This window comes from Ambystoma mexicanum, chromosome 1p (genome assembly GCF_040938575.1).
Source record: "Ambystoma mexicanum isolate Mex_15411 chromosome 1p, UKY_AmexF1_1, whole genome shotgun sequence".
NCBI lineage: Eukaryota > Metazoa > Chordata > Amphibia > Caudata > Ambystomatidae > Ambystoma > Ambystoma mexicanum.
In genome coordinates this window covers 75,265,463-75,292,913 of record NC_090921.1, presented here as the reverse complement: position 1 = coordinate 75,292,913, position 27,451 = coordinate 75,265,463, and the positions used below count along the sequence as shown (strand labels likewise).

General features: G+C 49.4%; 1 protein-coding gene across 3 annotated transcripts in view; it reads right to left on the bottom strand.

Annotated features, from left to right (window-relative positions):
* Positions 1–13,366, bottom strand: part of LOC138566243 (protein SPT2 homolog) — a 133,239-nt gene extending 119,873 nt beyond the window's left edge. For 2 of the 3 annotated variants that reach the window (XR_011301879.1, XM_069643333.1), the window contains exon 1: positions 11,785–13,366. Coding sequence is in view for 2 of the 3 variants with exons in the window: in XM_069643333.1 (XP_069499434.1) it covers positions 11,785–13,167 (1,383 nt within the window). In the remaining variant the exon portion in view is untranslated. Of the gene's footprint in view, positions 1–11,763 lie in introns of all 3 variants that reach the window. The other variant, XM_069643323.1, reaches the window with a different exon arrangement.
* Positions 13,367–27,451: the final 14,085 nt, after the last annotated feature.

Sequence of the window (27,451 nt, the reverse complement as noted above, 5' to 3'; positions counted from 1 at the left end):
AGAGAGAGGCCCCAGCCGAAGAGAGAGAGATCTACCCCCCCAACTCGTTGCTTGGAGAAGCAACGGACCCTGAGGGAGTTGGAGGCAGATGAGCGAAGAGCTTGAGAGTGGAGATATTTAGGAAGAGAGAGTTGAAGGTATTGAGGCCCCAGGCCTCAGAAGGCCTTGTGGACGATGCAGGGGTTTTGAAGTTAATCCTCGCAGCCACAGGGAGCCAGTGCAGAGATTTCAGTCCTGGAGAGATACGATCCCTGGGCTTGAGACCAAGAACAAGTCTCGCAGTGCTGTTCTGGATGAGTGGCAGAGGACGTAGAGTAGAAGCAGTTAGATTTAGAAAGAGGATGTTGCAGTAATCCAGCCTGGAGAGAACCAGAGCTCTGGAGACAGTGAGCTTCAGGGGGAAGCAGAGGAAAGGAAGAATACCTCCGAGTGTGGAGTCGAAGATGACCCCCAGGTTTTTAGCCTTGCAGGTGGGGGCAGGAAGAGGGCCAAGAGAGGCCGGCCAGAGAGCTACAGGAAAGGAGTGGATGTGCCGATGAGGAGAATCTCAGTCTTACTGGCATTAAGGCAGAGGTCATTGGCGGCACACCACTCTTGGATAGCAGACAGACAATCAGAGATGAGGGAAGGGAAGAGGTGGCTGAAGGTAGCCTGAAGATTAGTTGAGTGTCATCCGCATAGCACTAAAAGTTGGGGCAGAGAGTGGCAATGCGGTGGGCAAGGAGTGCAAGGTATTGGTTGCACAGCCAGGGAGAGAGGTTAGACCCCAGGAGGACACCACAGGTAGAGAAAAAGATAGCAAAGATGAAGAACCCAAGTTGGACCTGGGATGGTCAGTCAGAGAGGAAGGAGGTCAGCCACGCCAGGGCCTGCCCGGTGATACCTAGGTTATCACAGAGACACTTTAGCAGGATGGCATGGTTGACAGTGTCAAATTCAGAATAGAGATCAAGCAAGATGAGGACACAGAGGGTGTTAGAGTCAAGGTTGGAGAGCAGGTCTTCACAGATGTTCAGGAGAGCAGTTTCCGTGCTTCTGGCAGCTCTGAAGCCAGCCTGATGGTCATGAAGACAACCAACAGATTCAGTGTGGAGATTAAGCTCGGAGATGGCCAGTTTCTCCAGGAGCTTGCCCGGGCAGGGAGTGATGGAGATTGGGTGATAGCTGCCCAGGCAGGAGGGATCATCAGAGCGTTTCTTAAGAAGAGGGTGCACAAGGGAGTGCTTCAGGGGGGATGGGAAGACTCCAGTGGCGAGGGAGTGGTTGCAGAAGTCAGCCAGAGCAGGAGGGTGTCAATGTAGTTCTTGGTGGTTTTGGAGGAACAGGGGTGAACCTGTTTTGACGAGCCTTCCATAGATCAGACTTGTCTAGAAACCTTGTCTGCGGAGAACAGGGGAAAGGCAGAGAAGGAGGAAGGAGGGGTGGCTGCAGAAGGGTCAGAGGAAGAGCAGGGGGTATAGGGAGGGAGGGGAGAGTGAGGACAGATGTCCTGGGTTTTAGAGATGAATTGAGAAGCCAGTGCCGTGCAGAGGGCCTGGGAAGGGAAAGGAGAGGTAGAGACTGCAGCAGGATTTGCCAGTTCCTTGCAGATTTTAAAGAGTTCAGGCAAGTTATTAGATCCCGCCGAGACGCGGGCTTGAGTTTTGATAAATTTTGATTGACTTGGAAAAACTGGTTCTGCACATTCTGAGGCCAGAGGAAGGGTAAATGAGTACCTACCACCTTAGCAGATCACAGCTCAGCTAACAAACCAGCCAGGGATTTTATGGCCTGGTAGTATCGCAAAGGCAGATATATTCTTTTTTCAAGAATATGGGGGCTTGCACAAAGGATCCAAACATTTGCTGCTGACCAACAATAAATATGGCGTGAAGGACGCCTGAGGCCAGGGTTGACCGATACTCTGTATTGCGATTGTTTTCAGGATGTGCCAATGTGTGCTGAATTGGTAGTCGTTAGATTTGAAAATTTCCAATGCGTCCAGTAAATAGGGGCGGGTGAGATCATTTATCGAAGGTTTAAAGGGAACCTGTTTATTCTGCTCTCACTCTCATGTCGTTTGAAGTATCCTTGCAAACCATGTTCAAATTACATTTAGGATTAAGAGGTCTCAGACCAGCTGGGACTTGTAATGAATTATGATTGTATGTGAATGTATAACTGTATGATGATGTCATGACCTACCACGGACAAATCCTAAAAAGACATGTGTTCTACACATGAGATGAAGGTGGTAGTTAAGATAACAGCTACCAATGAAAATTGGGAATTGGAGAAAGATGGAATTTCTTTAAATAGGTTTTAACCAATCGTGTGGGGGTGGCTTGTAATAAAAATTATGGGCGTGTTTTAACTATTGAAAAAATGTATATAATGTGTCAACTTGTGTGGTTCAGAGAGATTTGGGTTAGTTTGACTTAGAGGGTCATCTATCCCCTCCCAGCCATTTGTACAATAAACTTTATGGTCAAAGCGTGCACTCGCTTCTTAAGAGGTGGGCCTGCCCCCACACGTCATTCCAAAAGGTTTCCTTTATTCCTGCGCCGTAAAAGAGATTGCGGATGGGAGAGTTTCATTGATGGTATGGGATAGATCCATCCCTGGATTGGGATGAAACCGACTATCAAAATTGCTTGTATTACTGGAGGAAAAAGCAAAAGGATATTGCCTGATCTCTTTCACTGCTCTCGCATGAAGAGGTAGCATCATGGTGCTGCAGAATCCAATGGCATAAGACACCCTTCTGGCATCAAAAGGCAACAACTACGCTTGCATACATAATTCCGATATGGTCTGCCACATATGCAAAACTGTGGCTGCCCAGCATGATTAGAACACCCAGGGATAAACATTATAGTCTTGTTTCTCTAATTCTCTTGGCTTCTTGGGAGCATCCATTTTACACACTGCCATTCTGATACTCATTCTTGTTCTGGGTGCTTAATACAAATGCTGTATCTAATGAAAATCACTGAAGAGCTGCACCACCATAATACGTGATATTATGAAATGTATGTTCCTGAATGTATAGATGAATTGAGACTGGAGTGATGGTCCAATTGGAGTTTGTGGTGGATAACGTGGTGCTGTATATTTAATGATCCCTATGCACTAAAGAAAATGAAAAGTCTTACTAGTTTTATGTTCAACTGTGTTACTACGCTGCCTTGAATAGACCTAACCAATGTAGTTGTGTGTATGCTCTATCCAAGATGCGTCCCAAAGTAAGTGTCAAGATGTGGCCCGCTTTTGTTTATTTTGGTTGCCTCGCAACCACCTCGCCGTATGGCCGTAGGGAGCGAGGTAAGCCGGAGGCGGAAGCCGGCCCACCTCTCCCAAGGCCCACTCCGACTAAGGCCCATTCCTGTCTGCACCTGCGCCACGGCGTTGGACATTGCTCTGCGAACAATTCAACCACGATACGTGTATTTGGACTTGAAAGACATCTCTTGCATGATCTTCAGCTGCCTGAACATTTTTCTTCTCTACCCTAGACTGGTAAGAATTATACTGTCCAGTGACAATCTATACTCCCACTATATGCATGGCCCAACTATATGCTAACCGAGTGCCCACACTATTCTACGCTCCGATTTTACTGGGATGTACTGTATTCTTCTAGCAGTCCAATTCGATAATGACTGTCTATGGTATTCTTTACTGTTACTGTGTCCAGCCGGTATGGTATACTCATACATTTAGCTGCTCGATTGATTGTGTACCCCTCTTACTGACTTACTCATACTGCTTGCTAAGCCTGCAATGTATATTTGTGACCTAGGCACTCCATGACCCCAGCTTAAATGTCTACTGTCGCAGGCACTGCACTGCATGCCCTTATTTATGAAGAATGATTATCACCGCACATGAGACGCTTATACATTGTCCCTTACTGTGGATGGCAAACATTCGAATTTAGCAGTAACACTGCTTATTCACACTGTATTTTGCCTCATCTGCATTGCCCGGTAGCCTGCACTATATATCTTGAATCTAGGAGCCCTCTGACTGGGCACATTGCATATTGATACATACATCGTTGGTTTTAATTCCTGGTGCTACACTGACTGTGAATTTTGCTTACCGAATCCATGAGAGCTCTTGACTTTAAATATTGAGACAACGTGCCACACATGCCATAGCTCATCAAACTTTATTGCTACCCAGTCTCATACAAACTACCTATACCTTACGGTATCAGCATCAGCATGCCCCTATCTGCTATTAACCAGACTCTCTATTTGATACCCCTTGCCTCAACTATCACGCTCCACACCATGGCACTTATCACTACTAATAAGATACTGCCATCTATGACACCTACCACTTCACCAAGCTCGATTACCGCGTCCCTCCCTAACCCGACAGACTCCATAAATCTCCTATCTTACAAGCCATGTCCAACTTCAGACAGAAATGTACGTCTCAGAGCGAGACTTGCCAAGATATATGAGCCTCTTATTATGTCGCTAAACATATCCTATGCCGCCAGGACCCGTAGCATGCCCCTGGCACCCTTGTGCAGTCCCAATCCTTCTAAAAAAAAACCTCAATAAAGCACAGCAAAGCCAAAGCTTTACACATACCCGTGCCCCCCATTCTCAATCCTACAGCCCCCAGGTAAAAGGCGCCTTAATTAACGCCAGATCATTGGCAGCACATGCTACTGATGTAGCCGATCTGATCTTGAATGAGGATCTAGACTTTCTCGCCATTTCCGAGACATGGCTACACCCTGTGGCAGGCCCTATGATCATGCCAGCAGTCCCCGAGGGATTCTCCATCCTAGGACAGGACAGACAGAATGCCAGAGGCGGAGGTATGGCTTTTATCTACAAATGCGGCCTTAACATGAGACTGGCCACCCAGTCCAACCTCCAGTCTTGTGAATCACTCTCAGTTAAAGTTCCCCTATCTAACGACCAAACATTAAACGTCCACCTGATATACCGTCCACCAGGCCCAATAACCTTAAAAGTTCCTCACAAGTACTTCTTCTTGGAGACTTGAACATGGGCTTCAATGACCGATCAGACCAGCTTGCCACAACTGTAGCTAACACCTTATCAGGCCTTGAATTTACCCAAAGAAGTAACACTGCAACCCATGAGAAAGGCAGGATTCTTGATGGAGTGGCAGACCATAACTGCCAGGCCAACATCCTATCCATCTTGCCTCTAGCCTGGACGGACCACTACTTAGTGTCGTCCTTACTCTCTACCAACAAACCTCCACCTACTGGGGCCATTAGGGCTCCCCCCACTCGAACAAGAAACAAAAAAAACATTACTGTGGATAGACTCCTACCGATACTACTCCCAACTCTTAACTCTTAACTCTTTCCATGATAACTCCGACCCTGAGAGTTTGGTTGAAGAATATAATAAAATCATGACGACCTCCTTGAACCAGATTGCCCCTGCGAAACTAAGACCAAGCAAGCAAAAAACTCACCTGAACAACTGGTTTACACCATTCCTAAAAAGTTTACAACAAAATAGAAAATGCGAGGCCGTATGGATCAAACATCCATCTGAAGCCAATAAACTCAAACTTGCTAAACTGTCCTTGTATAAAAAAAGAAATCTACCTTGCGAAACGTACATCCTTTGACACACGTATATCTAATGCCAAGTCTAACATAAAGGAATTGTTCACTATTCTTAAAGAAGTAGCGACCCCAATAGCACCACCTGACACTTGTATAAAAGACAAAAAATGGTGTGAGGACATTCAATTCGTCTTAACTAATAAAATAGCCACTTTACAAAATAAAATTTCCTGCAAACGAATTGGCTTAACCGATCCCTCTGCCTCCAATATTACGGGTAAAACCAGTAGAGGTGATGGCACGCAATTTAACTTCACTAAGGTCTCCGTCATTGAAGTGGAAAGAATAATTCTATCCCTTAAACCGACGAACTGTCAGGGGGATATATGCCCGGCACAATTTATCAAGGATGCGGCCCGTGACCTATCGCCATTGTTCACCAAACTCATTAATGCATCCTTCACCACTGGCACTATTCCCACCAACCTGAAACAGTCGTGGGTACTCCCACTGCTAAAAAAAACCTACTCTCTACCCATCTATACCTACCAACTATAGGCCCATTACTACGGTGCCTTTTCTTCTAAACATTTTGGACAAGGTAGTTTATACCCAAATTCAAAAACACTTGGAACATCATCATCTGCTAGGAGCTAGACAATCAGGCTTCCGTCCCCACCATGGCACTGAAACTGCCCTCATCGATTTGAAAAACCCAAATCGATGAGCTTAAAGACAAGGGGAAATCAGCACTACTCCTCCTCCTAGATCTCTCAGCTGCCTTCGATCTTGTCGACCATTCCATCTTATGTAACCATCTAAATACAGCAGCACACTTTTCCGATCAAGCCATCACCCTGGATTAGATCCTTCTTAAATGGCAGAACAATGAGGGTCTTCTCGCTGCTAGCGGCCGCTGACCCTATACCCATCACCTGTGGTGTACCTCAAGGATCATGTGTCTCGCCAACACTCTACAACATCTTCACTAAGCCCCTTTTCGATGATCTGGATCATCTTGGTGTCACCTACACTAACTATGCAGATGATACCCAGATCCTCCTCCCGCTTTCCGGGGATTATGAAAAGGATTTGGCCTTGGTGAATAGAGTGTATATCATCATCCAGGCATGGATGGCCCCTCACGACCTATGCCTGATTGATGATAAAACTGAACTCATCATCCTAGGCACCCAATCCAACCTAAAAAAACTAGGACCCAAATACTCATCATTCACAATCGATGGCAACATCATAAAAGTAGAGCATGAGGTAAAAACACTTGGCCGCTACCTCGACTCTCAATTATCATTCACTAAACAGGTTAACTCCCTAGCATCCTCCAGTCTATATGTGCAAATTGATACGCACTGGTAAACCATTCCTCTCAGATAATAGCTGCATTACTCTAGCCAGAGCCATCATCCTCATGTCTGGACTACTGTAATGCCCTCTACTTAGGATCCCCCAAAGCCATCATCAAACAAATCCAAATCCTTCAAAACAATGCCCTGAAAGCGGCCCTAGGCATGTCCCGAAAGGACCACATTTCCGAGATCAGTCGACAGCATAACTGGCTCCCAACTCACGACAAAGTCCTCCTAAAAACTCCATCACTGACACACAAATCTCTCAATAATGCCGCACCTATTTATCTAGCAGAGAAATTTTACAAGCGGACGTCTACTAGACCCATAGGATTTGCCTATAAAGACTGTCTTGTCATACCCAGCTTCAAACGGGCCACAATTGGAGGCAACAGTTTCCCGGTGAAAGCGTCCAAATTATGGAACAATCTGCCTCCTAGTGTAAGAATGAACCAAACCTACCACACATTCAGAACCAACACTATTATATGGCTAAGATTCGACAACCAACTTTCCTAACCTAAGCAGTGAAGTCTACCTATATGACCAGGCCAACTTGTAACTAGCCACTCTAATCTGTATCTCCTGCTTCGGTCCTCTGTATATTATGTATGTAAATATACCTCTTTGTATTTAATTCCTACATGCTTGTATCTTGTATAATGTTGTGTATGTAAGTCTTCTATACCTTTCGTATAATTTTTGTGTAATTAAGCTTCGCATATTCCTGTATCCGCTGCGCCCTGTTACCCCTGGGTATGACACGCATTATAAATAATAAACAAATATGCTGCTCGGTTCATATATATTTCTGTTTTGGCTCAGACAGGTGAGATTTAGTGTACCGCCTCACACTTTCTTTGCTCAGCTACACGGTTCCATTGTGTAGATTGACAAAACTACGCGGACCAGGCACCGCACAGGCCCTGCGAGAACCATAGTCTGGACTAAATACTGCCAACCTGCTTTAACACTATCAATATGCTCCTGTTCCATGTTGCGAGGAGTCCACAACCCAGTGTTGCATGTCACCCATTCTGGGGGACATGGTATCTCCCATGAGTGTGTCACGGTCACATGGGGGTAACCATGTGATCAAGGAAATAAGAGGACGAGCCGCTTCCGGCTCGTCAGTCGATCACCAACTGACTCCTGTATCTCTGTGCACCATGCTGGTGCGACGCAGCGTGGCGTGGGCCGGCCACGTGGCCCGACACGAAGAAGGTGCCCCTGCTGGGCAACAACGCCGATACTGAATGGTGCTGCCGTGTGATCACGTCGATTGCGGTGACCCGGCCTGGGTGCCCCCAGGGCCGGGGCTGATGGGTGTCTGGCTCCGGGGCCCCGGAGCCCAGGAGGCCGCAGGATGCTCCCTGTGGTCCGCCAGGTTCCATCCTGTGATTCGGATACTGGAGGGTGCCCCCTCTGGTCCGCCCCTCTGCATGGATACAGAGCGAGTGGGGGCCTGGTGATCCAGGCCTCCCAAACCCCCCCCAACACCTAGTGTGAGACTGTAGTTAAAATGCGTCTGCTTACCTGTGGGAAGACTGTAAAATAGGCAGGTGAAAACCGGATATATTTAAATTGTCGTCATTGACTTTTTTCTTGCATGCCCCTCCCATAGAGGTCTATGTTAAACAAAAGCTATACAAACAACGTATTCCAGTGAGGGCGAGGGTTGTTCTGCGCGCCGTCTGGACAACGGTATCTGGGTTTGTATGCGTCGTCATGTCCTGTTGACGTCGGCTTTGTTGAATGCTATTATAGATGCAAACCGACCCTTGGATTATTGCTGGATGGTGAACGGGTAACCGAGGAAGGCAATGAGGTTCAAAGCATGGTCTGGGAAGCGCATATGGGATGGAAAAAAGGCTCTACGGTGCACGGGCTTGAGCTTGGTCCTCGACGACAGATATGCTCAGTCCTGCAAGATTTTTAGATACTTGTGCGATGGGTGTGGCTAATAGAAGGAATGGACGTGAAGGCAGGCCAATGACTGCGATATGCATTATGAATGCCATTCATCTTTTGCACCGATAATATAGGTTTCCTAAATGTCACCTTTCAGCCAAACTATAAAAGAATACAGAGGAAAAAGATTGCACAACTTAAAAAGTATCTTCAGAATATGCAATATAGTGAGTTAAAAAGAACTCCAGGCAAACGAGAGCTGGCTTATAAATAACGTTTAATATCTGACCAGTGAGTTTTGCTAACAAGAAGTTGTGATTACAAACGTCTAGTCTCCCGAAGACTTAGATTCAGGACACACGTATTTAGCTATTCCAAAGCACATTCACTAAAGAATCCCAAGTTGAATCAAATGGAGCTACCAACAAAAAAAACAAATGGGAAAAACAAACCTTGCCACGGCATACACATTTATGCGGTCACCCCAACCCTAACAAAAGGAATCGGTCGGTGTTGGGATGATCTCTCACTAGCCACACTGTTCAATAAAGATATGAAAATAAGTTGTTGAGCTTCTATAAATGCAAGATTTGTAGATTCAACAACCAAAATGTAACATGGATAATTGTGCAGTTTGCTAAACATTTACACTTGGGTTCAAAACTTCTCTCACACACCCCTTACATGACGGTATCAAATATGACCGCATGAGCACCCCCAACCAAAATGACTAGGTGTTGTTAGTACAATTGTTTTGCTTTCCAGGCGGTTTACATCCGTTTCTTTGAACATCTGATTGAAGGCTTGAACGTGCTAGTATCCCATGGAATGGCAAAAGTCAAGCTGGCATCTTCGATTCTCAAAGCCCAGCCCAACAGAGTGCCCAGCAATGGTCTTCATGCCCACAGCTTTTACAGCTGAATCAGTGTCCATGTAAAACACCAGCACCGCGCCGTTCCCCGGATCGTGCAGCAATGTTTGCACATGCCCAAAAACATATTTTAAATACTGCTCTGTGACAACGAAAAAATCGGAAAAATCGGAGACCATTCACCCACAGTTCGTAGCTTGCTGGGGATAGGCAAACTCTACCTGGAGTTTGCAATTCAAAATAAAAGTGCCATCCATGTGACAAATCGCTCTAGTGTCACTAGAGCGACTACTGTACTGCACGAATACTTCTTTACCATTAGTCCTAAAGTCTTATTTAATTGTTTATTTGCTCGATCTCCCCAAAAGGCTTAAAGGCGGTTTGAAGCTCAGAAGTCGGCACTAGATGGTTTCTTCCAAGTCGTCAATCCAACGGATCAATGATGGGTTGTGAAGAGATGCCGACACTTCACTCTGACCCACTGATTTTTGCTCTCTCTGAGGTGAGCTCTGTTCAGAAACCTTCTCGTCTTTATGCCAACATTCCGAGTACAGCTGGTTGGAACAGGGTGACCGACTTCTGCTGTACCTTGCTCTACTATGGGGAGATGGGTTTTCGGACACACGTAACCTACTCCTGGGGTGTCTGGAGAAAGGTGACGGACTTCTGCTGTCTCTACTTGAAGTATGGGGGGAGTTGGATCTGGCTAAAGAAGAATACATCAATTGACTATTTTCGTATTTCTTTTCTATAGAGGACACACGCTCTGGTTGGAAGGCTACTGATGGCTGCCTGTACACAGGTGCTGCGGTGGCAACCGGTGACCCATTCAACACAGGTGCTGCGGTGGCAAACGGTGGCCCATTCAACACAGGTGGTGCCGCTGCAACCGGTGACCCACTCCATGGGGGACCACTCCACACAGGTGGTGCAGAGGCACCCGGTGACCCACTCCACACAGGGGGTTGGGTGGCTGCTGGTGGACCTCGCCACACAGAGGTTTGGGTGGCTGCTGGTGCACCTCGCCACACAGGGGGTTGGGTGGCTGCTGGTGGACCACGCCACACAGGGGATCGGGTGGCTGCTGGTGGACCACGCCACTCAGGGGATCGGGTGGCTGCTGGTGGACCATGCCACTCAGGGGATCGGGTGGCTGCTGGTGGACCATGCCACTCAGGGAGTGGGGTGGCTGCTGGCGGACCATGCCACACAGGGGGTCGGATGGCTGCTGGTGGACCACGCCACACAGGGGGTCGGGTGGCTGCTGGTGGACCATGCCAAACAGGGGGTCGGGTGGCTGCTGGTGGACCACGCCACACAGGGGGTCGGGTGGCTACCGGTGGATCACGCCACACAGGGGGTCGGGTGGCTACCGGTGGATCACGCCACACAGGGGGTCGGGTGGCTGCAGGTGGACCACGCCACACAGGGGGTCGGGTGGCTGCTGGTGGCATGGCTGTTGGTGGCCCACTGCACATAGCAGCTGGTGGTGGCTCCTGACCGTCTTTCTTCGAGGGCGCAGTCGTGGATGTAATATGAAAACTAAGCATCTTGATGGAGTCTTCATTCTCCATTTCTGATAGGGATGGTGGAGGTTTATTCCACGCAATCACTGTAACATTCCCGAGTGAGGTTTTCATCGGGCGGGGTGAAGCAAGAGCCTTCTCCTGTCCCTCTTGAAATTTGTAGAACACCAGGGCAAACCGTTGCTGAGGTGGACCACGGATCTGAACTAAGGTTATATCCCCAAATATACTAAACTCAGATTTTATTCTGCCGCGAAGATCCGGGTCATCGTTATTAATGTTTGTAACCACAATCCCAAAAATACACGGCGACAGGCCACCCCAAGGTGTTATAGAAGGCTTAATTCCAGAGGGGCCAGTTATGTCTGCAGTCAAGGCTCTGTCTCGTTCATTCTTTTGTTTGTAGAAAACCAGACCATAACGATTCCTACCATTTCCATGGACAGTAACACACATGACATTTCCATAAAACATGAAGGTTTCGGTGAGAAACGATTTTATGTCCATATTTGTTATTTGTTTTTCGAAAATAGCTACCTTCACTCCATACAAACTCACAGGAAGCCTAGGCGATGAAGGTGCGATGGCCTGTTCTTCGGCTCTTGTAGGCGTTGCAGAGACTCTCCCTACATTCCCATTACTCTGGTTAACGGACACCGACGTAGGGGACAGCTGACGGTTGCTCGTGTTTGATATCTTTGGGCCTATTGAGATACTGTTGGATTCCCTCTGGGGAAAGGGGCGCCTTCTGGATGCCCCCTGCTGAGAAGGTGGGATGGCAAAAGGCATTTCTTTCTCGGGTTTTGGTGGTTTATTCCAAGGAGACACAAAAACATTCCCGAATGAGGTTTGGAACGGGTTAGGTGAAGCAAGAGCCTTCTGCTGTCCCTCTTGATATCTGTAGAACACCAGGGAAAAACGTTTCTCAGATGGACCGTAGCCTTGAACCAAGGCGATATCCCCAAATATACCAAACTCAGATTGTATTCTCTCGGGAAGGTCCGACACATTGTTATCAATGTTTTTAATCTTAATCCCAAAAATACACGGAGGCGGGCCATTCCATGGCAGTATTAAAGGCTTAATTCCAGAGGGACCAGTTATGTTTGCTTTCAAAGCTCTGTCTCGTTCATGGCTTTGCTTGTAGAAAACCAGGCCATACCGACTCCTTCCATTTTTATTGACAGTAACGGACACCACTTTTCCATAAAACATGAACTTTTCGGTGAGAAACGATTTTATGTCCGTATTTTTTAAGTGTTTTGCGAAATAACGTACCTTCACTGCATACAAGCTCACGGGAAGACTAGGCGATGAAGGTGCGATGGCCTGTTCTTCGACTCTTGTGGACGCTGTAGAGGCTCTCGCTACATTCCCATTACTTTGGTTAACAGACACCGACGCAGGAGATATCTGACTGTTCCTCGTATCTGATATTTCTGGACCCATGCAGCTCCTGCTGCATGCCCCCTGGGGAGATGGGCTCCTGCTGCTGCAGGCCCCCTGGGGAGACGGGCTCCTGCAGGCCCCCTGGGGAGACGGGCTCCTGCAGGCCCCCTGGGGAGATGGGCTTCTGCAGGCCTCCTGGGGTGACTGGCTCCTGCATGCCCCCTGGGGAGATGGGCTCCCGCATGGCTCCTGGGGAGAGTGGCTCCTGCAGGCCTCCTGGGGAGACGGGCTCCTGCTGCATGCCTCCTGGGGAGATGGGCTCCTGCTGCATGCCTCCTGGGGAGACGGGCTCCTGCTGCATGCCTCCTGGGGAGACGGGCTCCTGCTGCAGGCGCCCTGGGGAGACGGGCTCCTGCTGCTACAGGCCCCCCGGGGAGACGGGCTCCTGCTGCTACAGCCCCCCCGGGGAGACGGGCTTATTCTGGAGGACTGCCCACTGTTGCTGGATGCCCCCTGGGGTGATCGGCTCCGGGCCGGTGGCCCCCGCCTCATGCTGAGTTGCTGGACGTCCCCCTGGTGCGGTCTACTGCTGCCCAATGTCTCCTGAAATGTCGGGGTGCCGCCTATTCCAGCTCAGGGGGCCCGGCCACTAATGTCAATGGGCGCCCCTCAGCCAAGAGCTGGATCACAGAACCCTACACAACAGAACCGGGCATTGGGCACCCGCAGGGCAACAGTGCCTAGCATTAGAGGAAAGGACATTGCAGCGTGCGGTGCTGTGACTTCCGCTTTACTTCCGTAAACAACAATGCGCACACATTTCAGAAATAAAGAGCAATAGCTCATACATACTTGATGATTAAGTAACAAAGCAAAATTAGAACAAATACATTTTAAGGGAGAACATTTGGTGTAGTGTCTTGCTGAATGCTGCCCATTTATGTCTGCAGTAGAGATGTGCGTGTTTTAGGCTCTGTAATAGTCTACCCAAATATGATTAAACAAAGTATTCCTACATATTTACATACATTCCCTAATTCATTTTGGAGGGTGTACTGTCGGGAAAATCTATGCAGGGTACAGTTAACTTTACAGAGGGACCAATTCCTGCGCCTTAGACTCAATTTGTTGAAAACGAATGACATTATGGCTGTATTCGTTCAAAGGTGTGGGTGGTGATTAATACTCTGTGAATTTTGTCTCAGCGCTGAGGTCTAGCGTGTCCCGTTGATGTCTCTAGTTACGGGGGGCGGGTGTTTGGGATGAGGGAAGTTATGTTAGGGTAAAGGTAAGTGACGGGTGGAGGGAGGCCGTGACTGTGCAGAGGTGGTGTGTAAGGGGAATAAAGAATATGCGTATCAGAACGCTCCGGCTCCTCCATTTATTTATTGTGCCACGCGTGGCCCCGTTGGCACACCCTACACCCCAACACTGGCGACGAGGCGGGCGGCCTCTCTGCAACATGAGGAGAGCCTGCCGAGCAGCTGGCGCCTGCTCGTGTGTGGCGCAGGAGCACCTAGTGCATACAGTGCAAGTCTACATGTGAACAGTGGTGGAAATGGAAAAATGTGGTGGGGGTCCCACAAGGACTGGGGTGGGGGCAGAGTTTGAAGGATGGGGCGGAGTTCCGAGGAGGCAAAGTTCAGAGGGGGTGGAGCTGGCAGTTGACCTCCATCAAAGCATACATGCCAACCCTCCCGATTTAGGTGGGAGACTCCCGACTTTAAGGTAAAAAATCTATTTTTCTTGTTCTCCCGCCTGTAGTCATTCTATCCCCAATGTATTGCTATGGAGAAATGTACATCTCCCGATTTCCCTGACGAAATCTCCCTACCAGGGGCATCGGAATGTTGGCATGTATGCCGAGCGCACATGAGAAGCCCATCCCCACGTGGGGAGAGAGAGGATCCGGGTCACGGCGAGTGACAACTCTGCAGGCATTGCAATCCTGAGCCGCAGCTGTGAAAGGAGCACAGCACCGACACAGCATAACAGCAGAGAAGCCATTTTCACGTGAGGAAGCAAGGGAAGGTCCCAGCACCTCTAAAACGCCCTATAGACACAGGAAACCCAACGGATGATGCTCATGCCTATTAGAGGCAGCCATCCCTGTCCCCTGAGGGACAGAGGTGCACCCAGTGAGACAGCCTGGACACTGATGGTGTTTTGCGCCAAGTAAGGCTGCCATCCCTCAGGGCGGAGACATAAAGAGGGGAGCACACCACGCCCATCACTGAGGCCGGAGTGAACCATGTCAGGCCAAGACAATGCTCAAGGTGCGCAGGCACCGGGAGAAGGCCCACAGGTGGTGGATCAAGTCCCTTATAGGCTGCCAGACACGCTGGCGGCACAGATGCCAGGGGCGATCGATGTTATGGGCACAAGCAACATGGGTCCCAGATGGACCAAATGGATTCGAGACTTTGACCTTTACATGGGTGCCACAGATCCCATAGAGGATGCTTGCCAAATATGTCTTTTAAAAGCTGGCAGTGGGCTCTGCAGCACGTGACATCATCGACGAAATGCCCCCTGACTCCAATGATTCCATCCAAGACCTAAAGGATGCGCTGGCTGCATATTACACCCCATACCAACGTGGACTACGAAAGGCACCTTTTCCACAGCACCAAGCAGATCGCAGGTGAAACCATGGATGCCTATGTTATGCAGCTCCGCCCAAAAATGAAACACTGCGGCTCCGCCAACTACTCCAACACTGAGGCGCTCAGATCCCAGATCATAGCTGGGTGTGAGTTTCAGACGTTCAGGAGGAAGCTGCAGCAGAAGCAACGCTCACTGGACGAAATTCTGCTGCTAGCTCGAGCTGAAAGGGCCATAGATTCCCAGGTAGAGAGTTTTAACAATCCCACACCGGGTGAGAACATTCACAGATTATAGCAGGAAAGAAGATTGGAGGAACTCTTCTGCTACAAATGTGGGTTCGACTACCAACATGAAGGTGACTTGCCCAGCGATTGGTGAACGATGTGCCACGTGTGGTGAAGAAGGCTACTTTAAAGCGGTCTGCAGACTGTTCTGCGACAAAGGTAGGGAGCGGATCAGGGAGCCGTCATCCTGACCCAAATCCAAAACCAGCCCCTCCTCAGGGAACCACCCCGGTACATCCATGCCAGGACAGACAAACCAAATGCCCCTTGACTCCAAGGAAAGAGAATCAGGGGATGACAGGCAAAGCAGGGAGAGGAGGGAAAGAAGGAAATATGTGATGCGAGCGAGCAAGGCGTCATGTGCGCTATCTTGTGGAATAATCACCATCTGACTCTGGCCCCAGCTCGTCGGGAAGTGATCAAAAGAAGAAGGCATATGTCTATGCCCTAGGAAACCCGACTGCCACAGCACACAGCCCTACACTGATCATCAAATTGAATGAGCAGCCCACAGAATTCTTCATCGATACAGTGGCCACGGTCAATGTCATCAGTGAGACATTCTTCAGAGCCAAAACTGTGCCCCGCAGCGATGGACATATATGCCTGTGGCGCCAAGACACCCCTCAAGTGTCTAGGACAGTTTGAGGGGTACCTGCCGATACAAAGGACACAAGAGAAGAAACCCATTCACGTCCTAGCAACAGAAACAGACAGTGGGTCTGTTCTGAGCTCAAGGCAGCGGCCGATATGGGACTCATCCACATCTTGTACAACAACATGGTCCACAAATACATTGACCCGGTTTAAATGATCAACAACCTCTATCCACACATCTTCAAAGGCATAGGGAAACTAAAGAACAGGCCCATCAAGCTGCATATAGACGACTCCATGCGCCCCGTAGCCCAACACTAATGAGGGATCCCGTCAACATTCAAAAGAATGTAGAGGACAAGCTACACAAATTGCTCGAGCTAGACATCATTGAGCCAGCCACCGGCCCCACCACCTGGGTATCCCTCATAATGCCGGTACCCAAGAAAGGATCGGAAGCATTTCGACTGTGCATGGACATGAGGCGCCCCAACCAAGTCATACAGAGAGAAAGACATCAGGCGCCACATATTTCAGACATTATTCATCTCTTGAACGGGGCCAAAGTATTCTCCAAGCTAGACCTAACGAAAAACTACCACCAACTCGTGTTAAACCCAGAGAGCAGGAACATCACCACCTTCGTCACGCATCTGGGCTTCTTGCGCTATAAAAGGCTAAGCTTCGGCGTGTCCGCGGCAGCGGAGATATTCCAAGCCGTGGTGCACAACGTCATCAAGCATATACCGAACTGCCTCTACTATAGCGACGACATCCTGGCCTTCGGCGCAGATACCAACAAGCATGATGAGGCCCTCATGAAAGTGGGAAAAGCACTGGAGGCGGCAAATCTCATGCTCATTCGGGATAAGTGCGAGTTCTGGAAGAGCACGTTGAAGTTCTTTGGACTTATCTTCTCAGAATCAGGCATGACCCCAGATCCCGATAAGGTCGCCGCGCTCAATGACACCACACCTCCCGCAAATGTATCAAGCTGAGGTCATTTCTAGGGCTCGCCAGCTACTGTACGCGTTACATCAAGGACATCGCGACGGTAAGCGAGCCACTAAGACTCTTAACCAGACAGGATGCCACCTTCTGCTGGACGGAAGAGTGCCAAAAGGCCTTCGAGATCATCTGAGAAAGAGTGGCGAAGGCCGAAAACATGTCATACTACGACCCCAGCCGCCAAACTGAATTGACAGTAGATGCCAGCCCCGTAGGACTGGGAGCCATCCTGGCTCAGGTGGTCCCAAAAGACCCTTCAAGAACGCATGCCGTCCCATATGCCAGCTGGAGCCTCTCGACCACTGAACAAGCATATTCGCAGGCGGAGAAGGAAAGCCTCGCTATGGTATGGGCATGCAAACATTTTCACCTTTTCCTATATGGCAAACCATTTCGAATCATCACAGATCATCAGGCGTTGCTATTCTTGTATGGGAACCCCCAGGAAAAGATTCCACCTCGGATAGCCAGATGGGGGCTACGACTGCAATACTATGCATTCAAAATCGTGCACCGGCCAGGGAAAGGTGAGAATCCAGCAGACTTCTTGTCCAGAAGGCCCCGGGAGGGATGCCCGCCAAAACCCTCTGTAGCGGACAGGTATATTCGGTACCTCATTCATCAGACTACCCCAGAGGGGATAGACATCGCGACAGTAGCTCGAGAGACAGAAAACAATCTGGCCTGCCAAATCATCTGTTAAGGCCTTGAATCAGGCATGTGGAGGAGTGCCAGAGAAAGAGGGAGAGCTGCAGGGGATCAGGTGCACATCGAGGTCGAGCGACTGGGACAGGTGAAGGACGAATTGGCCTCGTCTAACAAACACCTGCTCCTAAAAGACTGTAAGGTGGTGATCCTGCCATCCCTACAGGTGAAAGTCATCGAGCTCGCATATGAGAACCACAGAGGGATGGTGTCGACCAAGCGCATGCTGTGTCAGAAGGTCTGGCTTCCCGGCATGGACTCCCGACTGGAGGAAGCTTTGAATTCATGCCCTACGTGTAGCCTCATCACGCTCAACCGACACCCAGAACCCTTAAAGATGTCATAGCTTCCCCAAGGCATATGGGAAGCTGTAGCCGGCAACTTTTTTGGGCCCATCGAAGGAAGCCCTGGCGGTGATGGATGAGTACTCCCGATCTCCAGAAACACAACTCATATCCTCGATAGCAGCTCATCATGTAATACCAGCGCTTGACTGCATAGTCTCTGCCTATGGCATCCCAAGAGTGCTCAAGACAGACAACGGGCCCCCATTCAATGGCCATCAATTCACACAATTTGCAAACTACCTCAGATTCCATCATTGGAAGATAACACCGTTATGGCCCCAGGCAAATGGAATGATGGAAAGATTCATGGCCAACCTGAAGAGGGCCCTTCAAATAGCCTAATTCATGGGGCAGCCCTACGAGCAAGTGCTCAATCAGCTGATGAGACTACACGGGCACTCCCCACAGTACCACCGGGAGAACCCCTGCCGAGGTGATGTTCGGAAGAGACATTCAAACAAGGATTCTGCAGGCCCGACCAGAGGGTCCACCCGAGAACCTTGACAAGGACCTAAGAGAACGAGACGCAACCGCTAAGGAACGCATGAAGGAATATGCAGATCAATGGCGAGGGGCGAGAGCACCCCAGATTGAAGTGGTCGATGTCGTCGCTGTAAAGCAACCTCAGACCCACAAACACACTTCGGTCTTCCAGGAGGAGTCCCTGCTGGTTACACAGAAGGGATCTATGATCACGGCACAAGGCACAGCAGGACCCATCACTCGGAACTCTTCACATTTCAAAGAAACTCCCTTATTGTGATCGCACTCATTGAGCGGGCCCATGGCCCTCCCCATTAACTATGCTTCGGATGATCCGTATCAAAGGGACCAGGGAGAGATGGAGGAGTCGGACCCGGGAGGATTCCCCGAGACTGAGGTTAGTGGAAACCCTCCAGAGGTTGCAAGTGCACATCCTCAGCGGGCCCAAAACAAGCCGCGCCGTTGGATTGAGGAAATGGGTTAGCAAACCCCATCAGACATTCACCCGTTGTGAAGGACCTGTTTAAAAAGGGGGGAGATGTCAAGTTGATGTGTCTGTAGTTACTAGGGGCGGGTGTTTAGGATGAGGGAAGTGACAGTCGGGGAAAGGGAAGTGACGGGTGGAGGGAGGCGGGCTGGGCAGTGTTGGTGTGTAAGGGGAATAAAGAAGAGCCGTATCAGAACGCTCCGGCTCCTCCATTTATTTACTGCGCCACGCGCAGCCCCATTGGCACACCCTACGCCGACATAGTGTCCTGCGTTAGCTAAAAAACGATACTTCCAATTTACGGGATTGGTATTGCTTTGACAATTACATCGCAGAAGATTTAATCGAACACCATTACAACAATTATTCAAACTTATTTCCAACAAATATATGCAGTGGGGTTAAGTTAGGGTAATAACTATGAGGGGTGGGGGTGTTAAGGGGCGGCTAGTACTGGCATCAAGCAGGCCCCCTTGGTGCTGAAGACATCAGCACCGTACAGGCCCAAGGCCTCAGGGGGTTGCCGGGGAACACCCTGTCTTACATGGGGGAAGGGCGGCCAATACCCAGACCAGGCAGACCATAGCCACCTTGCTGGTATGAGGGTCCCACAACATCATGGCTTGCATGCCCATGCTCACACGGTGTGGGCTTACAGGCCTAAATGAGAGAGAGACTCGGTTGTTCCTCTTTGGGAGTCTGCAGCCATTCTGATGTACGTGCCCGCAGGGGATCCTTTTATTAGCTTGGGCCATGACCCAGTCATGGCCCATCTTAAAAGGTCAATACACGTTGAGAGGGACCCAGATCTTAAAGGGGCAATAAACATGGGCGGGTCACAAATCACACTCCTCCTTTTTCATAAGGAACAAAAAATATTGCTGAAACACAAAATGATCCCCCCGTTAGAGAACAACAATACGTATACCACTTAGGAATTGTAGGGTAGACGACTAGTAGGATATGCCACTGCTACACACATAGGGACTCACATAGTTACAGACATAAAACACATATCAGCACACTCTAAACATAACCAGCGGGTGACAGTTGCGGTTTGCGGACCGCCGGTGAAATGTTGGCAGTTCTACCACATTTTATAAGACCCTTTATTAACCTGGGTAAGTGGAAATTCAACCACTGAATTTACGCCATTGCTAGCTGCTGGCACCATTTAGAACATGCCTAGAAACTATGGGAGCACATCATCACATTAATTTAACTGGGACGACTTTAAGCATACAATCTACATGCAGACCCCCAGCATCTAAACGCATGTCTACTGAGTCTTCTCTGAGCACTTGCAGGACTGCAGGGGACCCGTTCACTTTGCTTCAGTGCCCGTTCAGGATAGTCACTACCACGGGTCCAGGTGCGCTTACAGTTCAAAGGCCGGCAAAGCCGCACCTGGGGATTCCAGGGGCCACATCGGCTAAGTCCCTTGACGTTGGGGCAGGCAGCGAGACGCTGGTAGCAGGGCATCTAGGCTGTGCCACAGGATGTTGACAGGGCATGGGGTGAAAGCATGTTACTAACCCCCCTTTTTCTTGGTTACGCTCCCCCAAGCAGGTGTGTCACTTTATTGCAGTGGTACAGGAGGGCGCACAAGCACTCGTGAAAAGCTGCAACTCTCCTTGCTTGTTACACCTCCTTCTGGTGATGGGTGTCAGGGCCACAGGATGCTGGTTGACCGGACACAGGTGACAGGGTATCTGGGCCACACCCTCTCCTCCCCAGACAGGAGTCACTGCTCTTGGTGGGGCAGTAGTCCAGGCCAGTCCACCTTTCCCTTCTTCCAGGCAGAACAATTGGGCAGTTTGTGTCCCAGTTCAGGGCTGGCAGGAATAGCACCTGGGGCCACATCAGCCTGGGCCATGGATGGTGGACCCGGGCAGGCGACACTAATGGCAGGGGTTCCAGGCCACTTGCAGGGAAGGCAGTGCAACATGTTAGGGAGAACATTCTCTGTTTAGGCTGAATTCCCTAACCTAGTGAGTCCCCCAGCAGCTTTGCTGGATTTCTGGAGTTTGTGTTTTTCTCCTGCCAAGAGTGAGACTCTTTCTCCCACTCTTTTGTGGTGTTCCTTTGAATATTAATGTGTTTCATGGGCTATGGGGTCTTTTACTCCATAGGGTCTCATATGTTTTTTCTATGTGTGTTACACCGCACCCTCCGTGCAGTAACACCGGGGTGTCATAGTGACCCCCCACCATAGACTCCATACCCTGGGACTGACTACTGTCTCCCAGGGCACGTAAAGTCACCATTGGCTTTACTAGTCCCAAATTACTAACAGAACCAGTACAAACCATCATATTGTGGACGTACTGGTAGGGGCAATTCGATTGCCCATAGTTCTGTTATTCGAGGGGGCACTGTCCCGTCCCCCCTCGTCGAGTTTTGGCTGGTGGCAGTGGATACTACTTTTTATATTCAACCGCGAATATATCTCTATGGGATTTTCCCATTGTTCGAGGCTAATACTTTTTAACATAGCCTCTAACATACCGCCGGTTTATTTATTTAATATTAATTCACCGGTTGGTATTTTCTGCCAGAACTCGGTTTTAAAATGGCGTTTGTGTTCGCCTCTGTAACTCCAAACGAAAGGTCGAGCCCTTTGTTCCACTTTTTGGCGGGCTTCTCCACAGAAGCCTCCAAAAGTGGTGCCACTCTGTCTGGGTACCACAGGGAGTGTGGGAGGGGGTTTAGGCACCCTGGACTGAGTTGCCTTGGCAACTCAAGTCGCACTCTTGTGTGATCGGCCCAAGTGGTGAGCCGGCCGGCTCACCACTTAGCATGTTTGATTGACAGCTAGGCTGAGTGAATGGGGGTGTTCTGCATAAAAGCAGGGCTTTTGGGACTGGAACTTCAGAAGTCGCCACAGGACCTGAAAATCCGACGAGGGAGAAGCTGAGCTGACCTGCTACGACGACACCACCGGTGGAGCCCTGCTGAACTGACTCACCACTTCCCAACGACAGAGGAGATCTCCCTGCTGGAGAGTCTTCTTCCCCTGACTGGTGGGCACAACCAGTTTACCTTCTTTGCTCGCATCCCAGGACGTCTTGTGGTCGAATTGCCCGTGCCAAGCACCCACGCAACTGGATAGCCACTGAACCCTGGACCGCGAATAAAAGGTCCGCTCCTTTTAATTGAGAACTTCGCAGCTGGTTTCTTCCCTGGCAGTGCAACGGACTCCTGCTTTCCTCCCTGACGAGATCCTCTCTTCCCCCGGACGAAGCACCGACTTGCACCCGCTGCCAGGAACAACTGCCCCGCTGGAGCGTTCTCACCATTTTAAGGTACCGTGTCCGCCAGGCCTCCCTTTCTAAACATTGCTACAAGGTAACAATGATCCCTTAACCTTCTGGACTGGGCTGGCTGCCTTGACCATCTTACTGGTCCCTTTCTATTGATCCAACTCCTTCTGAAACTATTGCGAGACTTTTGGGCACTTTTAACTGTGTGACCTTGGACACATTTCGACCAGAGCCTCTTAAAGTGGGTCCGGCCTTGTTAACTTTGACTTTACGGTTTTAACCTGCCTTCTTCTCCTACTGTGTTCTTCCGAAAGTGTTGGGATCTGTTTCTATCTTTGCTCTGCCTTTCTCTCCCTTTTAAACCGATTGATTAGAGTGCCATCTTCGTCAAGCGCTCACCGCTGTCTGAAAATAAGTGTTGCCTTACTTAAGACTTGTCTAATAATCGTTGAAGGGAGTGTATATCTTTTAGTGACCGTGTTTCTGAACTGCTTAACATTAGTGCCAGTGTGTTTAACTAGATGTGTTTTTAAATAAATAATTCTATGGCAAGAAAGGAGGCTCCTATTATGCATTAGCTTTCTTTACTCTGACATACACAGCAGCAAAGAAATAAAACATTTTTATAAAACATTTGAGCATTTTTGTAACACAACTTCAACAAATACATTTATAAATGTCCCATTCCAAAATGGTGGACAGGTCATGCCCCTTTGGTAGCCAATGGGCATGCAGCCCAGTCCATAAATGTCCCTTTCTCCAATAACAAATCCTCTTTCATTGCTGCTGACTGTCACAGCTAAGTTACTCTCTCTAGCTCGTGCCTTACTGTGCATTCTATAGACTTTAGAGTGTTAATTGGTGTTACTTCATTTCATATTGAGTTGTTTTGTATCATTGGTGAAATTGTCATTTCATTTTTTCTTTCTTTATAAGTTGCGTTCGTTCAAACGCTGTCCTCAGGTCAGAAGTGTTACATTCGGGCACCTGCTAATTGATTTATTTCATTGCCTTTAATTTGAACTGGGCGTTTGCGCCGTTCTATTTGTTACAATTGGTTAGCCGCTTGCCTTCCAGGAAACCAGGCAGCGGCGCGTGTGTGAATTTCTCCTCATGAGTGGTGTTTTGTTTGCATAGCCGGGCCTTCTAGAGCTTCGCGCTCTTTCTGGCAGCCGGGCCAGTGAAGCTTGCTGTTTATTTACTGAAGCATTGTTTCTTCCTGACACGGTCACGGCATTTACATTTGCAATTACGGGCATTTCTTTCACACAAAGTGTGTGTTTGTTTCTATACGCTGCTCGCGTATCATTGGTGGCCCTCAGGCTAGGCCTGCCTGTTTGTGCCTTGGTGTGTGAAGGTGCAGGAGCATTCCATTATTTCCATTATTTTCATTGCACCTAAAAGGAGTGGGTTAAGTTTCATTTTATTCTGTTTCCCTTTATTTCCTTTTGTGCTCCTTTTTTGCTCAGCTAGCTCGGCTATACCCACTCCTTCACCCTGCTCGGGTGTATTTAGCCTGCTCGGCTGTCACCAGTTTCTCACCCTGCGTGGTGTACGCTTTTATTGTTTAAGCCTGCTCGGCTAAATTGGGTGCTTCTCCCACACAGCCTGCTCGGCTGTCTTGATTGGAAGTTTTACAATTCTGTGGTGACCAATGATGGATAAGTCTGGCATGGGAAGTAATAATGTTGCCCCTAATTTAGCGGATGCCAGTACACAGGTGCGCCCTTCCAAGAAAACAGTTAATGGGGGTGGCAGGCGAATTTACAGCCTACAGTGGAGCAAGCTATCCAGTCATCCATTGATTCAGCCTTGTCTGGCCTTAATAACACACTGGCTTCAGCATTTGACCGGCTAATTCACTGCATAGCGGATTTTCACCCTCCTCAAGGTGCTGGTCCCTCTGAAGAGCCCCACGCCCCGAAAAAGTGTACTAGAAAAGTGAAGCATATTTCAGGACAACTCAGTCCTCGCCCAGTCACTTCCCCTGAGTCTTCCCCTAGTAGAGCCCAAAAGCGCCAGCGGGATGAGTTTCAGCCCTTTTCCTCAACTCCTTGCCCTTCTTATGCGCAGCTCCCCGCACAGATATCCCCTATTCCTGTCTCTTCCTCAGACTCTTCCGAGGACTCTGATTCGCCCCCTAAGAGGCGTAAGAGGAAAGTTGCTCCCGTTCCCACACAGGAAGGTCCTGTATTGGACATTAATGGGGTTCCCTTTTTTGACCCGGCCCTCATTTCACATCCCAGATCGACAGAGTGGCAACCCTCTCCAGAGATTGCCTCGTTCCTAGAGTACTGGATCAGGCGCCCACTGCCTAAAGGGGACAGGAGCAAGTTGAGATCGGAATGCCCTAGGCCAGTCCTGCAGGACAAGGTAGCGTATACTCCTGAGACTGATCAGCCCATGGCAGTGTTCTTGTCTCAGAAAGGCAAAGACCCCAGGAAGGGGGTGGATAAGGCCTGGCGCGGCTGCCAGGACAAGCTCTTAGATTATCTGGGTCCTGTGACTCAGATTTTTGAAATGGCTGAGGAGGCGGCAGCCTCCAATTCCCCCGTCGATATGCACATGTTAAGAGGTTGGATTCAGAGAAGTGTTTGCCTGCTCGGCAATGCCAATGCGGCTATGTCAAAGGAGAGGCGCAAGTCTCTGCTAATGAGGCTGGACTCCAAGCTGGCGGATATGTCAGAGAGGGAAGTGGGCTCTTCCGCGCAAGGAACTTTGTTTGGTGAGAGTTTCCTCAAAGATTTGTCTGCGTATGTCCATACGTTTACAGCCTTGGATAAGGCCCAGGCCAATATAAAGAAAGTTTTCACCCAAAAGGTTTTCCCCAGGGCCGGACGAGGCAGATTCCCGCCCCCGTCAGTTTGCCTCACGAGGCGCCCACAATTCATCCTCTGCTCGAGGTGCATATACCCAATTCTTCCCACAACAGAATTCGGTTTGGAGAGGACGTGGTGGCAGAGGTACCAGGAGGTCCAGAGGTGCATCAGGTATTTTCTCGAGTGTTAAATATTTCTTCCCCCAAAGGTATAGGAGGCAGGCTGGCCAAGTTTCTCCCACAGTGGAAATCCCTCACATCGGACCCCTGGGTGTTGCAGACAGTCCAAGGTTATCACATAGAGTTCTATTCCCCTCCTTGCCAGTTGTCAATACCCGCCCGTTTGGTTCTGGACAGTGTAAAGCAGTCACTGATAGATGTGGAGGTCAAGGACCTCATCTCCAAGGGAGCGGTGGTACCAGCCTCTTACAGGGCATCCCAGTTTCTGAGTACCATATTTCTAGTCCCAAAACTGGATCAAGGGTTCCGGCCAGTGATAAATCTAAAAGCCCTCAATTCCTTTGTGGTTTACCACCACTTCAAGATGGAAGGAATTCACCTTCTCAGGGACACCCTCCTTCCGGCAGATTGGATGGTCAAGCTGGACCTCAAGGACGCTTATTTGGTGGTTCCCGTGTTCCCTCCACACCAAGAGTTCCTCCAGTTCCAATGGGGGGGTCGGATTTGGCAATTTGCATCCCTCCCGTTCGGCCTGTCCTCGGCCCCATGGTGCTTCACCAAGCTGATGAGACCTGTGATGGATCTTCTCAGGTCCAAGGGGATAAGGATAATTGTTTATCTGGACGACATGCTCCTGTTGGCCCAGAACTCTCAGGTTTTACTATCTCATCTGGAGTTTTCGGTAACTCTTCTTCAGAGTTTGGGGTGTGTGATAAATGTCAAAAAATCCATAATGCAGCCTAAGCAATGTATCTAGTTTCTAGGCTTCGATATAAATTCAAAAGATTGCATCCTTCTCCTCCCAGACAGCAGGGTGTCCAAGATAAAGAAAGAGATCCAGGGTATCCTCAGAAGGGACAACATTTCTCTCAGGTTATTAGCCAGGATAGTGGGGATGTTGTCTGCGTCCATCCAAGCAATTTTCCTAGTCCCTCTTCATTACAGAGCGCTGCAGCGCCTGAAGGCTCAGCATCTGCGCGGATGTCTCTCTTACTCTCAGATGGTGGAACTGTCCACGGAGGCCAGGTTGCAACTCCTTTGGTGGCTCAAACACATGGAGGCCTGGAATGGGAAAGCGATTTTTGGTCCCTCCCCGGATGTAGTTCTGGAGTCCGATGCCAGCAGAGCAGGTTGGGGAGCCAGGCTAGGTCAGGTCTCCACGGGGGGAAAATGGTCAGAGGAAGAGAGGGATCTCCATATCAATTGCCTGGAATTGTTAGCGGGTTCTTTTGCAGTCCGCAGTTTCCTCAAAGATCAGGGGAACTGTTGTGTGCTCCTACGCATGGACAATGTCTCAGCAGTGAGATATGTCAATCGTCTGGGAGGAACCAGGTCCAAGGTCCTAGTGGATCTGGCAAAGCAGTTCTGGCATTTCTGTCTAGACCACAATATTGTGTTGAGGGCAGAGTACCTTCCGGCATCAACAACGAAGTAGCGGATTGGAACTCCAGACACCTCCAAGACAAGAGCGACTGGATGTTACACAAGGACCTCTTTTCCAAGAGAGAATGCCTTTGGGGTCCGTTTACAGTAGATCTGTTTGCCTCGAGGCTAAACTGTCAGGTGCCCAGGTTCTTCAGTTGGAGACCAGATCCTGGCGCTCTAGCTACCGATGCTTTTCTTCAGGATTGGTCAGGTCAGCGGCTGTATGCCTTCCCTCCCTTTGCAATGATAGCCAGAGTATTGGTACAAGTACGCAGGCAGGAGGTCATGTTAGTGATTCTAACCCCATTTTGGCCTTCCCAGATATGGTTTCCGGCGCTCCTAGAGCTCTCAGTGGACATTCCCCATCTTCTTCCCTGTCATCCTCAGTTACTAACGAACCCGGGGGGTTTTCCTCACGAGTTGGTCCTTCAGGGGCACCTCTCCCTTATGGCGTGGAAGATTTCAGCGCTTCCTGGTGCTTCTGAGGCCTTTCGCAGGACTCTATGTCAGTCATCAGAGACTCTTGGGCCCCCTCTACCAAAGTGGGATACTCTTCAGCGTGGAACCGCTGGTCTAGCTGGTGTGTGGTTAGGCACCTCAATCCTATTTCTGCCCCTCCTGTAGAAGTAGTT